The sequence below is a fragment of the Thunnus maccoyii genome, chromosome 2, assembly GCF_910596095.1.
Source record: "Thunnus maccoyii chromosome 2, fThuMac1.1, whole genome shotgun sequence".
NCBI lineage: Eukaryota > Metazoa > Chordata > Actinopteri > Scombriformes > Scombridae > Thunnus > Thunnus maccoyii.
Window position 1 is genome coordinate 12212072 of NC_056534.1, and position 18477 is coordinate 12230548.

Consider the following 18477-nt stretch of genomic DNA (forward strand, 5'->3'; position numbering starts at 1 on the left):
CATTTGGTCTGATCATTCTTGAAACAATTCCTTAATGGTGGTTAAGTGAATTACGCTGAATCACAATTGGCTATATAGTCTCATACATATATGTTTATGATTTTTATGCTCATCTAAATCCAATGCCCGAAATGTTCGATATTAAAGAAAATGTTGTACAGCACCTGTATTCATGAAAATGTGTGTGCTAAATTCAAACACACTAACTGCACAGCAACACACACAGATTTTGTTCTGTGGGCAGCTGTTACTTTAAGACATATTTTTTCTTCACGGTGTTGGCAAGACAGTCAAGAACATGTATGAATCTAGCACAAAGTAAATTGAACAGTGGAGCAACATGCAAAATCGAATGAGGAAAATAACGGCAGAGCAGAGGGCAAAGAGAGACGCTCGGATATGGGCAGAATGATAGAGGACAAAGCAGAATTAGAGAAGGAATGTGTTCTCGCATAACTTTAGTTTATCACAGATCAAGGGCACCAGTCTGGGTCTGTTTGTCTGTCTGCTTCATAACCATTCCACACTGATAAGTGCTGCCTCTCAGAGATTGTAACAGCAGGATGAACTGAGGAGCAGCCATGTGGGTAAGTATCAAACATCTTCCAGCCAAATGGGCAGGCAGATCATAGAGACTGTGGCACACGGCAGCCAGTGCCAAGAATGAGTCCACGCAGAGATAGACAGAGTCAAATATCGATGGAAGATAAAGCAACCCTTTTCTCTTAGGAGGAGGGTTACATTAAGCTTCACATTTTGATGGTTGGCTGCAAAGACAGTTGACTGAAGCCTGAGTGAACTGGGTCAAAGCTACAACGCCTATTTCTCTCGTACACACTGCATGTTGCAATGGACTTTCCATTTGTGCTTCAAGCTTGCATCTAAATCAAACAGTGCTAGACAAACACACGAAAAAAGAACTCTAGAGTTATGCACATCGATGTGTGCGATATCCATGTATGTGAGTGAAATACTAATCAAATCCTTTTTTACTTTTACTCAGTATAACTCTAAATAATTATTGCCCCTGGCTAAACTGCAGGGGGCACCTTTTTTACCCACCCCTCCTTCAAGTACCCTTATCCTTGATAAAAAAAAACAAAAAAAACAAACAACTGAAACAAATTTTGTGCCAGCAAAGCCTCGGGGAAGAAATGTCTTCTCTTTCCTTTCACCATTTAACATTTCTGTCCAAGGGACCCAATTCTAGCATCCCTTTCTTCTGTCAAGCTGTCAGTCCACCCAAAACGAGGGACTGAAAAAGAGGGAAATCGAAAGAGAGGGCGTCGATTGTCAGGCAGTGAACAGACCGAAATGGTTCTTCAAGATAGAATGTACTGCTCCACTAAACTAAAGGTGTAATCTGGAATGGCAGGTCCAACAGCTTCCTGGATAAAGTCTCAAGGGGTTTAAATGACTGTTAAACTGCATGGTTCAAGTTCTCGGTCTTATTCATATGTGAGCTTCTCGGTGTTTGACAATGCTTGGTGAAAGGTGAAGACGTTTGAGATAAATATGTGGCCCTGTGGCTTTGCACCAGGCAAATGGAAAATTGCAATCAGCCCTTTTGAGGATTCAGCTTGAAGAGAGAAGAATTTCATTAGAGTGTAATGGAGCTTTTAATTTGAGGGGTTGATCATTCATGAAATTCCACATTTATTATCCCTCCCTCTTCCAATTTAGTATAATGCAGTTGCATAATGAAAGGATAATAGCCTTTACATTGTGAGTCAGCATTGAGCCAAGATACATATGCATATACTGTCATGCTAAAAACACCTTTAAAGGTCTAAGCTTGACTCACATGTGCATACTATTTTAATCTTACCTTGAGTAATTTAAGCATAATGTATAGGCATTTTTGAGCTTATTGTCTCACAATTTCTATTGCCTCAGCAGGAGCTAGAACACATTTATCTGAGAGCTTTCAATGTTTCCAAAATTTATCTAAAACAAAATTCTTCTCAAAACTTCACCTAATATACAACACCTAAATATTTACAAAAGAACCCTCTAAACAGGAAGAATGCAATTATATTAGGATTTTAGGAACCCTATCATACGGATTAATAATCAGAGAACAGAAAGCTTGTCCACAGGTAATCAGCTGCATCTAAATATATGAATAAAATGTTTTTCCGAGCTGGCATAAGCAAACTCAGCTGAAACAGAAAGTAAAACAAATGCGGAAGAGCTGATCCAGCTGTGCTGATGGTCACTATGATAATATGATTCAGAAGTGAAAACAAAAGTTTCTTTTTAAACTTAAATAATTCTAAATGGAGAGTAATACAATTTCTTGCAGGGAGAACAAGGTCATGCAAAAATTGTGTCTGAGAAGAAAAATTCCTCACCAACGTCGATATCATTTGCCAGCAGTTTTGCCACAAATGTGCCCATCTCTGTGTTCTCGAAGACTGTAAAGGTGTATGGATCAGCTGAGAACTGAGGCGCGTTGTCATTGGCGTCTTCCACAGTGATGTGGATGTCAGCCTCGCAGTACCGCCCTCCTCCGTCCACTGCCCGCACTTTGAACCTGTGTTCGTCTTGCTCCTCTCGGTCGAGGGGCTGCAAGGTTTTCAGCTCCCCTGAGGGTGAGACAGAACATTTTTTAGAAAAACACACAAACACGCAGACTTACACTCTTCAGGGACAAGAAGAATGTCACTTGCTATCCAAAGAACAACAAAAAAGCCTTTAACACTCAAACTCCATGTAAGCAACTAATCAAGAGATTGAATTTATGTAGACGAGGACAAACTATTTATACTCTGAAGCACTGTAACCCCCTTGTCTACTGTCTACTAACCAGTAAAAAGCATCCAAACCACTAATGGCTTTCAAGAGAGAAAAGAGGGGACTAAATAAGTAATTGAAGCACGAGCAGAGAGACAGAACGGCAAAGAGAGTGCGGAGCTGAAGGAAAACATCAGAGTTGGCAGCTAAGAGCAGCTTGGAAGTGTCCTGGGATGTGAGGCAGCCAACATTACCACAACCTCTCTGGAAAACTCCAGAGCCTCTTGGCGGTCCTCATATGCAATAATCCTACTTGTCTGCACTGAAAAAAATAACATCCCCTCTCCATAACAGTAGCACTGCTGCTAGAGACTCAATATTGAGGATTGCCAAAAGAAAGATGGATGGCATTGTTGCCTCGTTGTTTGCCTCGGTGTCGGTAAGTTGGTGTCAGTTAAAATCTACTGTCTTAGTTTGTTTTGTCCTTTCATGCTTTTACTTTGCATTTATTTTTAAAAACAGGTTAGTGGTGATTAACTAGCATTGTTGTTATTTCTTTTCCCCTTTTTCATCCTTGCAGCCAGATAGAGACTCTGATTTAGAGGGTCTCCGAGAAGAAACTGTTTACAGGCAAGAAGTATAGCAGTCATAAATTCAATTTAAGTGTGCATCTCTGTATTTCAGTGCCACTGAGGGTCATTCAGTTGCCCTGCAGGGAAATGTTCTCGGCTCTTTCAAAAACATATAAGTAAATACCAATTGTGCACGAGAAAACTTGCCTGCCCCCTTCATAGCTGTTAATGATTTGCACATGTACAGAAACACAAATAAAGAAACACTTTGCAGAGGGATCACAATACTCAAATCTCCAGAGTGTGGAATACAAGACTATTGTCATGCTGAGCTGAAGATCAAGCCTTTTTGATTTTATGGCTCGAAGCAGAAGGCCAACAGAGTTTCATTAGAGACTTTGACACTAGTGTCCCACATACTGCTTTCTAATATTCTGAATAACCTACAACACAGCTGGAACGTAATCTAACTCAATGACTGTGGATACTAAAGACTTCAAAAAGAAAGAAAAAGCTAATGTATTATCCATATAAAATATACTACTATCTATTTCGGATCATGATTTGACACTGACCACACAATCAGTACTCTTCTTCATACACAAAAGCATTTGCACGCATGCCTGTTACCACACAGATACACACCTGTATCAGAGTCAATGATGAACAATTCTGATCCAACTCCCTGGAGCTCATAAGAGATTTGAGCGTTTGAGCGAATGTCAGCATCTGTGGCTGAGACCTGTAAGATGAGCCTGCCGGCAGGGGAGTCCTCTGGGACGCTCTCGCTATATAAGGACTGGGAGATGGATGGAGTAAGAAGAGAAAAATGGGAGAGAAAAGTGAATAACAGGAAGAATATGAATATTGTGGAATAGCTGGCACACACAAATGAAACAAAGTGCTGAAATTACAACACAGTGGTGAAACTAACTGACTATACCTTTTCACAAACAGGGCTGTTGTCATTGGCATCCAGCACCTTGACCTCCACAATAGCTTTGGCAGTGAAGATGCCATCACTGGCAGTGATGTTAAGGAGATAATTGTCTTTCTCCTCACGGTCCAAGGGCTTCCTGACAGAGACCTTCCATTCATTCTGAATGTGTTCAATGGCAAATTGGCCGAGTGGGTCCCCTCCTGTTTGGCATTAAAAAGAAATATATCACATTGGAATGATCAACAGCTCAGAACTCTTGCTTTCAAGCAGGAAGCACCCCAAGTCATTAAAAAGGATACAAGGATAGGGATCTGTCCTCAATTTTAATGTTGATTCCAATAAATATTAATAAATAATTACTGAAATCACCATTCAAGTATTCATCACTACTTCACAAATCACATCCTTATTTCTTAATCAAATACGTTTGGTACACAAGCAACTCTGCACACCAAGAAACAACACAAAACGTTCATGAACTCATGATAGTGGTAGTTTCTGATTTCTCCTGATATTTCCAGACTTGGCATAGTTAATTCACACTTGTTAATTAGCACCAGAGGAAGTATTTTTCCCCAGTCTATTTCAAAGCATTATTCAGATAATTATACATTTCTGTATTATGATGACCTAAATATTTGCCTTGAGCTTCAGCAGATTAGGCGATAACTCAGACTCCTAACAGATAATAGGACTGTGTAATGTTTCAAAGATGAGATATTATCATCATATTAAGTGCCATAAACGGATAATCCCCCTTAAGCTCTGTTTATGAAAAACTGTTACACAAAGGAGTAGGGAGTAAACTCTCTGGGCTTACTAATTATCTGTTTCGCAAAATAATAAACGCCCACCTGTGATGAAGTAGTTCACTTGTTTATTGATGTCCTCGGAGTCATCGTCCGTGGTGCTGAGGATAGCGATCACCCCGCTGGGAGGAGGGTCATCTTCACTGACTGTGCCTTTGTAGATCTCTGCAGTGAAGCGGGGTGGGTTGTCATTCACATCTGCGACTGTTACCTCCACTCTGGTGCCAGTCACATGTTGGACTTTATCCCCTTGGTCTGTGGCTATGACTGTGATTATATATTTGTTAATCTTTTCACGGTCTAACTCTTTTAAGGTGGTCACCCATCCAGTTTCACTATTAACAGCAAAGAGCTCCGAGATCTCCTGTGAGTTCTGCTTGGGGTCAAGGCTGTAAATGACATGGCCATTGGTTCCAGAGTCTTGGTCGGTGGCTTTGACTTGGATTACTTGAGCCCCACTTGGGAGGTTTTCCACAATGACAGCCTCATAAGGATCCGAATCAAACACAGGGTTGTTGTCATTAAGATCTTTCACTTGGATGTTTATATTCACAGATGAAACTACCTCATAGTTCTCATGTTTGCTTTGAGCAAGCAACGTGAGTTGGTACCATTTGGTAGTCTCATGGTCGAGGCTTTTCTGAAGCTTCAAGGCTCCGGTGTCTCTGTCTACAACAAACACCTCATCTTCATTGCTCTCAGGAGTGTTGCCCTTCACAAGGCTGTATAAGACTGGATGTTCACTCTCTGCCTGAATCACATCGATCTCTGTGCCAATGGGAAGGTCTTCAGCAATTGTATAACGGTAATATGGTTCAGCGAATTTGGGAATTGGTGTTTCTGGTGCAACAATCCTAATGTAAACCTGTACAACAGAATATTTGGGTGGATTCCCAGTATCCTTTGCCCTAACAAAGAATGCATAGAGCTCACTTTCAAGTCCAATGAGACTCTCTTTGGTAACAATGACCCCAGAGGTAGGGTGGATTTCAAAGTTCTCTGCCACATTTTCAACATCTGCTTCAATTGAATATTCTATGTCAGCATTGCTTCCCTCATCCATGTCTGAAGCAGCAATTTTAACTACAGAGGTCCCCCTTGGGACGTCTGATGCAATAGTGGCTTTATATTCAACTGCCCTGAATTGTGGGGCATTGTCGTTGACATCTGTTAAAATGACATTGACAATACAAAAACCTACTTTTCCACCTCCGTCTTTAGCTATGAGAGAAATAGGAATGACCTTTTCAATGGTATTCTCACGGTCAAGACTCTCGAGAGTGAAAATCTCTCCATTTTCATTGACAGAGAACTTGTCTTTTGCAAAGTCATTGACAATCCGGTATGTTATCTGCCCATAAATGCCTTCATCTTCATCTGTTGCTTTTGCTTCAGCTACCAAGGTACCAACAGGTGAGTTTTCAACAAGCTCTACCACATAGTCCACCTGAGAGAAGGTTGGGTTGTGGAAATTGGCACCAATAACTGTTACCATGACAAGGGCCGAGCTTCTGAATACACTGTCTGATACTGACACATTGAGGTTGTACAGAGGCTGCATATGTGGCCTACGGTGGTTGGAAATCACAATGGCGCCTGTGTGTTTGTCAATGGCAAAATTCTGATCCTCATTTCCCGATATGATGGAGAACTTCAACTTATTTGAGTCTGAGCTATCAGCATCAGATGCCTGGACTTGGGTGATGAAGTGTCCACGTGGGGCTAATTCACTGATGGTAGTTTTGTAAGTGTGCTCTGTAAATGTTGGAGCATTGTCATTCAGGTCAGTGACATCTATTGTCACAATGACATCACTAGAGAGGGCTGGAACTCCTCCGTCTACAACGCGAACCTTCAACTTGTGCTGTTGAACTTCTTCATGATCAAGTACTTGAGCTGTAGAGATTACTCCTGTGTCACGGTCAATGGTGAAATAATCTGAACTCTTCCCCTTCTCCTCAACCAACTGAAAGAATACTTCTTGGTTATTACCAGTATCAGAATCTTTGGCATCAACCTGCAAAACTGATGTACCAATGACAGAGGCCTCAGAAATATTGGCATAGAAGGCCTTTGACAGGAACACAGGGGCATTATCATTTACATCTTCCAGTATGATATCTACAAATACTTCAGAGTGTGCTCCGGTAAGAGAATCTGTGGCTCTTACATTTAATTTATATGCAGGATGTGTCTCAAAGTCCAGAGGCTGAATCACATGAATAACACCTGTGTTGAAATCAATTGAGAACTGTTTAAAGGGATCTCCCTCAGAAATAGTGTAAACGATTCGAGGGCCTTCAGAATCATTGGCCTGCACATGAAGCACAGGTGTGTGCAACTGAATATTTTCAGGGATTTCAATGCTGTAAAAAGGCTTCTCAAACACAGGCATTGCTTTGTTCACCACTGTTATTGGCACTTCTACTTCTGCTGAGAGTGCTGGCTCCCCATTATCCTTAGCCATAACAACGATGACAAGGTCAGTATCGAGAGACTTTTTCTCAAACTTCTTTTTGAGGGTGATTTCACCAGAGGGACTGATTTGAAAGTGCCCCTGATGTTCCTTTAGGTAATAATGGATATCTGCATTCCGGCCCAGGTCTTTGTCCACTGCTGTGACCTGTCGGATGACTTGGCCTTCCTCTGCGTCCATCTGGACCAGGGCGTGATACGGAAGGTTCACAAACATAGGTTTGTTGTCATTCACGTCTTCCACTGTCACAGTTACGAGAACATGAGCCCCGTCTTCAGATTTGTCCTCCCTGGTGACTTCAACAACAATATCAAATGTGTCCTGTGCTTCACGATCAAATGGAATTCCAGTGGTTGAGATTACCCCAGATGTGCGGCTGATTTCAAACCGGCTGTCAGGGTTCAAAATTTTGTAAAACAAAGGCTCATTCACCTGGTTCCCAACAGCAGCAATGACCGCTAGTGTTTTCTTCTCAGAAGAGTTTTCTTGGACAAAGGCTTTGTAAGACTCTCTGGTGAACTTCAACTTGCTCTCCTTGTTTTCCTTTACATTTATCTTTACTGTGGCAACAGTGGCAAATCTACCATCCGAAACCCTAACTTTCAATTCATATCTGCTCCTCAGTTGTGTGACATTCTGAATAGAGATTATACCTGTGACTGGATCCATTTTAAATTTATCACCAATGTTACCCTCAGATATGGAAAAGAGAAGTTTGGAGTTAGGTCCAGAGTCTAAGTCTGTAGCATTCACTTTAATGACTTCCACCCCTTTATATGTTGGCACTACGATGGTTGTCTCGTACAGTTCTTGGCTGAAAACTGGTGAACAGTCATTAACATCAATTACTTCAATGGTCACGTTGGCTGCTGTCTCTGCAAACAGCCGTGGCATTCCTAGATCATGGACCTGGACTGTGAAGCGGAAAATACTCCTCTGTTCATAATCCAAAGCTGTTGTGATTCTGATAGCGCCGGTGCTAGAGTCAATGGCAAAATAGTTATGAGCAAAAGGTTCTACAATCTGATAGATGAGCATGGCGTTCCGGTCACAATCAGCATCAGAGGCACGGATGACAAAAGGAGTATTTTCATGGGTCAGAACAACACTGTTGATGGAGGCAGACTCACTGATTACTCCTTTGAATTCCCCCTGGAGAAAGATTGGTGCATTGTCATTTTCATCCTTCAGATGAATCAGAAGTGTTGTGTTGCTGGCGAGTCCAGCCATATTGGTGCCTTGTATGATCAGCTTGTATTGAGAGATGGTCTCGTAATCTAAAGCTCTCTGGGTCACAACCACTCCAGAGTTTGGGTTTATATCAAATGCACTGTTGATGTTGCCATCTTTTATCTGATAGAAAACAGATGACTGACTGACAGCTGTGACCAAGCTCACAAAACTTCCTGGATGGACTGATTCACTGACTTCTGCAGAGAACTCCTTTTCAGTGAATCTGGGGGCTGCATTGTCAGAAACTGTTACCACAATGTGTACAGTGGCTGTAGTCGACAGTGAAGATATTCCTTTATCAGATGCCTTAACAGTGAGTTCGAACAGGGTCTTGCTGCTGCGATCAAGCTCTTTGGCTACTGTAATTGTCCCGAGGACAGGATCGATGGCAAATGAGTTTGCAACATTTCCTGCAAGAAACAGAAGACAAAAGAAAAATATATTTTTGTTTCTACTCAAAAAATATTCTTCATTCTTACTTTTGCAATGTGGCTGGCAATTATAAACAACGTAACATGTATGGTGAAAAACTTAATTTTGCCACATGTTGTATCACGAAGATGTTTAGGATTTGTAATGTCACTTTTTCCCCACTCAACATCAGATCCATTTCAGGCCAGTCATCCAAAGCCCTCCATTTGAATCCAAACAAAGCAAGCTACAATTCAATTACATTAGGTCATCCGAATTATTTCAAAAATGTATGTATCTACACAAAAAAGCTAATAGCAGCATGTGTCTCACGCTCATAACACAGCTTATTGTAGGAGAAAACCATCATGGGAAATTCTGAGGGGGGGAATCTGCCCATCTCCTACGTAATTGGAGATCCTCTAGACAAAGTCCTTAATATTCTCCTACTCTTTGTAAAGTATTCCATTCATGGTCAAGATCCAGTGGGCAGCAGAATTCAACATGACTCGTACATTTTTATGAGCTGACTTCATTAGCATTATCTGACAATGAAAGCTTTCTCTTCTCAGAGAAAACAAAACATGAAAATTATGGCTCATTAGAGTAGCATAGCAACTTAATGTGCATTTACCTGACTCAATGTTGTAGATGATCTCTGCATTTTGGCCCTTGTCTTTGTCAAGAGCTGTGACCTGGAGCACAGCTGAGCCTATGGCAGCAGATTCAAACACACGGCCAGAGTAAGGTGTGCCTATAAACCAGGGTGCATTGTCATTGGTGTCCTCCACATTCACAATAACACGCACAAGGTTCCTCTTCACTGGAATGTCTTGGTCTCGTACCTAGAGAGGAGAAATTGGTTAAGTTAGAGAAATACAGAGGAGAGTAAAAAGCATACAGACAGACAAGAGCATGAGAGCCCTCAAGGGATAATTTCTTCTTGAATAGAATCGCAATAAAGTAAACTATTCATATTTTGAAAAGCGTAGAAACAAAGCTTATCTTAATTTCATGGTTGTTTAATTTTTCAATGAAGTGAATAACTCAAAAGTAAACTCCAAACCATTAAACTGTAGGAACTCATAATTTACCACACTATTGTGAAATTGTCGGTGATCATTGATCCATACCATGACAGTGAGGATGTGGCTATGCATAGTCTCATGGTCCAGTTGTTCCGCGGTGTAAAGAGTGCCTGTTCCTGGGTCTAATCTGAACTTTTTCAGGCTGAAGGGATCAGTGCTGCTCAAGAGTGTAAAGGTCAGTTTGTTCTTCTCATCTTCATCCACAGCGCTGATCTGCAGGACCTCGGCCCCAGCTGGAGTGTCTTCAGGGACATTCACTTCATACTTAGGCTGAGAGAACTGTGGCCGGTGGTTGTTAGTGTCAATGACACGGATAAGGACCTATAGGGATCATAAAAGTAAATAGTTGAGTATGTGTTATTCAACATCTGACTTATGTTATCTCCCAAATCATGAAAAGAATTTTAAGGTTATTATCTGAAACTTTTCTCATTTTGTCCCCATATACAAAGGACTGTTATGATTCTGAATATGATTGGATGGTTGTATCAGTCAAATAAAATCCAATGTTAGAAGTTGAATAATTATAAAACAGTGGTCCCCAACCTAGGTTAAGTTTTTCTGAGGGTTAGAGTTACATGTGCATATACATAAACAGGATACTCCAAACACCTGATAGTAACCATACTACTGGTATGCAAGTAAACACGCTCAATGTTTTAAACAAAGCAGGGATAAACAAAGAATACAAAAACAACATAACTACAGTATAAATTTCAAAATCATTAAGTTTAGTACTTAAGAAATCACCCAACAGTTCAAAAGACATGTTGATGATACTTTTATCTTTACCTTCAGTCTCTACCTCTTTCGTCTGCACACACACACACATGCACGCACACACACGCACACACACGCACACACACACACACACACACACACACACACACACACACACACACACACACACACACACACACACACACACACATACACACTATAAACTTTCTAAACCCTTCTTCCGTGCACTCTTCAGTAATAAGCAGGGTTGTGTAGATATAGACCAGATCAATACATATGATGGCAAAAGCAATATCTTAAATGAATAGCCACTTGATGCTGCTAACAGTGAAAATAAGAAATCAATGCTGAATAACCAGGATGCATCCAAATGAATTCTGAGCTATATATATGAGCAGGTGATTAAATTGAGAGTAATAAACCACATGACAGCAATCTGTCAACCTTGGGAAGTAAAAAGGCCTATCCAGTGGTATTAATTATATAATAATGTGTCTAAAAGTAAAACAACCTTTAGAATGGTTACACATGTTTTACTTTGACTGTTTTGAAGTATTCTGCTAAAGCATTTGCAAACAAATGTTCAGACTCAAACCTATGACACAAATTTCTACACATATGCGCTCCTCTTTTTGAACAGCAAAAAGTGCAGTCACTGTGTTTTTTTTTCTCTCCCCACAACAAAGAATCTAACGTCCCCAAACTGTAAAATTCCACTGGGAGCATGTTTTATCAACACCAGCCACTCGTCTACTGGACTTCCGACAGAGGATTATGGAGAGCTGCTGGAATGCCATCTCTGCTTCCCAGACCAGCGAGGGGCTTCTACCGTTGCCAAACATGGGGAACAAAGGGATCAGCCCAGATTAGACACCTGCATACCAGACACCAGGGGGTGATGTCCCGTAAGGAAACAGTCGAAGCCGAGCTGTTTGGTTCAGGAACAGTGGAGGGGACTGTAGTCACAAAAGCAATCATCAGTTGACAGCTTACTAGCTGACCAGAATTTGTCAGATCTCTGGTCAACACAACTGCCCACTTTTGTTTTTTTGTCTATAATACTGTTTGTTGAGCACTGTGAGCCTATATCAGAGACAAATATAGACTCAACCTGACAGGAGTGATAACATTTACAATCTGCTGTGTACTGTGATGTTGGCAATGCTGCTGAGGCTCACAGATGTCATCTTGCAGGGGGAGCATTGGGCTGCATGCTGTCTGTCAGTGCTGCAAGCTGGCTGTTTGCCACAAGTCATGTGTCATGAGCAACCGATGTCACACTGCTAATCAAAATGCGTAATATAAAATAAATATTCTTTTCTAATGACGCATTAACCCTGAAAATTCGTATGAAATTGGGCATCTGGTGCATGTCGCACCCTTAGAAGCCTGACAATCTATCTCATTCCAGGCATGTCTTTTCATGTCATGCCAGACATCATATAGTACCAGATCCCTGATGTCTTACAATCTACCTTTTACACACACAGATGCACATGCATACACCTACCCCCACACACAAGCAAACAAATGTGCACTTCCACACATACATCTACACAAAGAGGCTGTCCAATGTGTCTCAATCTGGCCAGCGTCAGATAACACGTCTCGTGAATAGTGAGTAAGGTGGCGAGAGCTGATAGTGCTGTCAAGAAGCAGAAAGGAATAGAACCTGGTCAGTGGTATCCACATCTATCCAGAATGTACTATTTCACGTGGTTTAGAAAGCACACAAAAGATTATTCAGCATCCCTCCAACCTCCCATATGCACACAAACTTGCCTTTCCTTTTGCAAGGAAGCTCTACAACACTTCAAAGGAACTTTGCCACCAAACATTACAAAGCTGCATGATACAGTCTGACTGCAGCAGAAATGCTGGTGTAGAGGAAAACTCTGTATTCTTTGTATATGGCTTCCTCTGGGAATGCTGGAGAGGAACAAGATTGGGACTGAGACACAGACATGACAGATGGAGATAGTAAAGAAAAAAGTGTTCTGAGAGTAAGAAAGAGATGTGACAGAGAAAAAAAACAAAGAAAGCTAAAGGAAATTGTCATTTAGAAAACACAGGTTGTGGCTGAAAGAAATAAACAAACAAAAGGTTGGGAATAGAAGGAAAAAGGTCCCTGATACAAAGTCAGCTTCGATTCTGAAGGGAAGAAACATATAGAGTGTGAGTGAATAAGGTGAACCTTCGAGTGAGACATAAAGAGAGTCTTTGTAATGTGGACTGAGATAACATGAGAAACAGGAGACCAGGAACAGATTGTGAGCAGAACAGCTTGAGGTACTTCTGCGCAGCCAAGGGAGGATGTCATATAGCAGGAGATGGGGGGAAGGGAGGCTGGGCTGCATGCCGAGGCTGCCTTGTTGGCGCAGCTCCTGGCTATGAGGTGCCCGATCTGGAATGCAGCACCCCTTGTCTACATCAGCTGATCCTTCAGAGACGCCTTCATAGAACTACAATGGTCAAACGGAAAGCACACAACAGAATAGCTGACTGTGTTCCACAGACCTCCCACAGACCACGATCCCTCATACTGATACTGCCACTGGATTCACAGCAAGGTTGCACGTGCAAAGTCATTTTGGATTTTCAGCTTATAGTCTGTCACTGTAATCTGGAAATAAAAAAAGATGTTGAAGAACAAAGGTGTGCTTAGGACACCACAAATAGAACAGTGGCTTCTGCAGAAAGAAACACCTTTTGTGTGGTGTCCAGAACAGGACACGTGGGAGCTTTCACTGTGCTCATTGTCCTGCTGTGCCATGCGTAGGAGAGGAAGCCCCCCTGCCAGGTGCCAGGTTCTGGGCAAAGGCAGGGCACTGGCACTGAGCACTCGTACATGTTCCCAAAACAGGATTAACACAGCCCACTACCTACAGAGGTCCAGTGTTCTTGTTTGCGCTTTATTCTTCCCCAAACAGAATAATCATCATCCCTGCGTGCCTGGCCAATAAATGTGGAGATTTTTGAAAAACGGAGAGGGAGAAAATCAGAAAGAAAGACAAAGAGGGCTACAGGGAGACAGAGAACAAAAAGGGGAGAAAAAAAAACAACAAAAAAAAAAAACATTCCAAGGAGAGAGAAAATAGGCCAGCCCGTCTGGCAGCACAGCTTCCACATGACTTTGATTTGAGGAATAGATAAGTCCAACTTTGAGCTTTCACGAGGTGCACTGTATGTGTGTGTGATCGGGTAGATCTAATTTGCAGTGAAATTCTGTATGACTTGTTTCAAAGGTACACAAGATACTGTTCCCAAAGAAAACAAATACATACTCAATAACAAACAATGACTCATTTGCGTATGCTTTCCTGTTAAAATTAGTTAATGTTGCAAGTACATTAGAAGACTTTTTTTATGTAGAAGATCGATTACTCAGCATGATATATATATCAGTGTTTGATGGTTAACACTGTACCAGGTGGACTAATTAAAAGGGTTAATATTACTTGCTTATTACTGGCCCATAAAAGCAAATGAAAAGCAAATTTAAGTGTGGCTTGACACAACTTTTCTCAAAACTTGAACCCTATTGGTTAAACACCATTTAAAAGCCCTTGTACTTCCAGCAAGAAGTTTAGAGTTTCTATTCAAACCCCTGCTAACAGAGAAAATACTTTAAACAGTGAACAATGTTATCGGGTAAACAAGTTAGTAGCCTAAACACTCAAAGATGGCTTTCTTTAAATATGTCAAAGCACTCTGTATACTGTATCCTCAGGACACTTACGGCTATCCCAAAATATGTGCAAGTCAACCGACACAATGTGAGCCATTCCTTTGCAGGTAATATATATATGCTGATTTTCAAAATATAAATAGTTATGAATTTATTATTAGACAGCCAAATTAGGGTAATTAGTACAGTCTGTCTTTATACTGTATGCCTCATGCAGTCACCTATTTGGCTTTCAGCATATCCCAGGCAACTGGCCTACATCACAAAGTGTGGTTTATGGAGCATACAAATTCAGTAAATCCGTTCCCTCAACAGAAAACAGCTGACTTACAGTGGTCAGCTGGGTAACTAGCACTCATCAGCGAGAGAACCTATCAGTCACAGCACTAATAATATATACAAAAATATGCACATTCAAAACATGCAGATAGTGAAAAACAGTGCACTGTTGCAGGCGATGGGCTGAATGTGTTTTACAACTGATGATGATTCTTTGACCCATTCCTTGAGTATTTGATGCGAGAAACTAGGGCTGTGCGATATGACGATATATGTCTTGTGACGATCATTTATTTCATTGTGTTGCAAATCACACTCTCTATGGCAATATTTTTCGTCATTTGGACAACGCAGGCAGGAAATTTGCACGAAGGCAACACAAACAAACATGGAGGAGTGAACATGATACAGGACACAGTAATTCTAAACAGGAGACGGACTCATCCCTAAAACAGGGGCTATTTCTGACGCATGGATGTGGTTTGGGAATGAAAAGTCTGACACAGACCAGAAAAACGTACTTTGCAAATTAGACCAGTCCTCACAACAGACTCAAACACCGCTAACCTCTTGCACCACCTATGCAAGAATCATGTCAAAGGGTTAGGGGGGAAGTACAGAGAGAAGCCTCTAACCCTAACCCTCTTTCACATAAACTATTCATTCATTCAATTTACAGAAAATGTGCTATATTGTGATATGTATTGTTATCTGGATATGAAATGACCTATATTAGGATCTGAGGCTTTGGTCAGATCACACAGCCCTACAAGAAACTGATGGGTGATGCCTTATGGAAATTGAATTCATAAAGCTGTCAGCATGCTATCCTTCAGGATCTGTAAAGACAATTTTCAGACAGTATGCAAAGTATAATTTACATTTTGAAGACCGATTATTTTCAGGAGATCCACCACATCAGATCCACATTTATGTTACCAGATTTAAATACACCAAAGGCTTATGAGCCACTAGTTTTCCGGTCTAAACATGTGAGGAAGTTAAAGTAAAATTAAAGAAAGTTTTGAAGTGCTGGTAGTGATACTGTACTTCTATATAAATTGAGAATTAAATCATCCTCTGTCATGTGAAAGGTTTACTAGTACAGCAGGTCACAATGAGAATTAGACCTTTTTGAATAGGTTAACCTTTGAATGTGATTAATTTGACTTAAAATGTCACTGCATGCAGTATTGCTGAGAGGCTTTTAAATAAGTGTCTGTTGCCAGGTCTTTTAAGAAAGTGCAATACGGGGGGGGGGCAAAATCATGGCTGAGAAAATAGGTACTCTGTGGTCTGTTTTTAAAGTTCTGTGCTAAGCTAAAGGACATGCTGCTTCTGTGGATGAGCTGAAAAATGCCAGTGAAGGCGGCGCTTCATCCAAGGCTCAGTGGAGCACAGCAGCCAGATGATGAAAGGCTTTATTCATACGGAGTGACAACAAATAGATTCTTTTCCAGCTACAGTTCTCTGAAGCTCCCCTTTGAGGACAAAGGACAAAACATTTTGAATGCTGCCATCCCATATGACCCAAACTACCATGTAAAAATGTTCAAAATCTCATGGACAGGCCATGACCGTGTGAACAAAAAGCAAAGACAACTTGCATGCTTAAAAGCTTTTATCATGGCATACAGCTTTGGTATCAGCTAGGGAGCAAGATATATGCAAGTAGGATTAAATTAGCATATTAATATATATTACAATACAAGTATTCAACTGCTTTGGATGTATTTTGGGAGAATTTTTCGTCTCATAAAATATTCCTTCGTCAAAATGGCACACAGGAGCATACAGTTTTGTATATTATTTCCTTGTTGATTTAGCAGTTTTCAGACTGTGGCGTGAGCATACTTGTATGTATGTGAGAGTAATATACTAACTTATTTGAGAGATCAGAAAAAACTCGAGGAAACCTGTTCCTCTCAGAGTAAGAGAAGTAGAGAATGTTCACAGGTTCAGAGGAAGACACGGCAGAGGAGGGGCTCAAGAATGCACACATTAAAAAAAACTTTGGCTAGACAGCACCATCATCACAGCAGCCCCGCGTCAGGAATGAGACAATGGAAGATTCCTGGAGCTCAACGCTCAACTGAGATGGTAGAAAAGAGAGAGGGGGAGGAGGAGGAGGAGGAGGAGGAGGAGGAATGCTGACTACCCATATCATAGTTTGAAAAACGGTTTCAATCACACCGGCTACTGTAATGTTTTATTCCTTGATAAAGGCAACACTGAACCTTGAATTTAATCACTATATATGTTTCCCTATGTGATGAGCTGATGGAAAGATTAGGAGAGCTGCAGAGCACATCAAAACAATGGAAACGCAACAGCAACTATCATGTTTAGAGCCAAAATGATTAGTTGATTATTTGATTTACTGACAGTATATCAATCTCCAACAATGTCATTTTTAAGGCAAAAATATTCTTTTCAATCTCAATAATACTGAACTCAATATTTTTGGGTTTTGAACTATTGGTCAGTTAAAAGAAGCAATGTGTCAGCTTGGGCTCCTATGATTTTTCACAATTTTCTGACCAAAACATTTATCAGCTAATCGAGATAACGATCGTCAGATTAATCGACAATGAAAACAATCTTTAGTTGCAGCTCTAATCCTGTTAACTATCCGGTAGATCAACACGATTCAGCCACACTCCACAACATCATAATGTATTATGTGATGTGACTAAAACTATTATCTGTCCATTTTCCTCAAGGCAACATTATACGATTAATCAAGTCATGTAGGGATGTAATGAGGACTCAGATCTATAAACTGCCATTTAGAACGGCCAGTAGAGCAATGACAGCATCCCAGCATAAACATATCTTAACAAAAGAGACAGTTTGGCCACTGCTTCACTCATTACTCATCCCTTTCCCCCTGCTATTCCTCACATGAGAAAAGCAGAACCATGACAACTGCCTCATCAGCTTCCAACCGTTTCATTAGTGTTTCAATTACCTGGGTGCTGACAGTTCGTGTCCCATCTGTGGCTTCCACCGTCAAGTTGTAATTTGATTTCTGCTCAGCGTCCAGGGGCCGCGCTACAATCAAGGTTCCACTGGCCTTGCCCACGTCAAAGCGGCTGTCATAATTACCACCTGTGGATTTTTTTTTGTGTGCAAACAACAAGAAAGAACAAAAGATTAGTGACAAATCATCGCTTAGTTGTGTGCATGTAGCAAGGTTACACAAACACTAAATGGGGGCACTGAGAAGGACACACAAACATCAATTTATGAATACGCTAATGTTGATGTCATTAACTATCAGTATAAATTTTTTGTTCAGCTAGACATAATCCACATAACAGCTATTTTCACAACAATATAAAGTGATGAATGTATAAGAACATAATATACACTATAACAGGATACCAAACTCTCAATGATAAACCATACAATAGTGGATATAACAGACCTCTAATTCACACAGGGTATGAAGACAAGGTTTTTTCTGGCCCTTTTGAGACTCTTAATCAGATCACAGGTTTA

At 40.8% G+C, this 18477-nt stretch overlaps 1 protein-coding gene across 3 annotated transcripts in view; it reads right to left on the reverse strand.

Moving 5' to 3' along the window:
• The window catches only part of fat1a (FAT atypical cadherin 1a), a 77253-nt gene that overhangs the window by 17231 nt on the left and 41545 nt on the right, over positions 1–18477 (reverse strand). For all 3 annotated transcript variants that reach the window (XM_042427813.1, XM_042427804.1, XM_042427796.1), the window contains exons 7-13: positions 17945–18084; positions 10311–10586; positions 9812–10022; positions 5103–9176; positions 4252–4448; positions 3954–4107; positions 2355–2588 (exon numbers count right to left, since the gene is read on the reverse strand). In XM_042427813.1, coding sequence (XP_042283747.1) covers positions 2355–2588; positions 3954–4107; positions 4252–4448; positions 5103–9176; positions 9812–10022; positions 10311–10586; positions 17945–18084 — 5286 coding nt within the window. The remainder of the gene's footprint in view (positions 1–2354; positions 2589–3953; positions 4108–4251; positions 4449–5102; positions 9177–9811; positions 10023–10310; positions 10587–17944; positions 18085–18477) is intronic.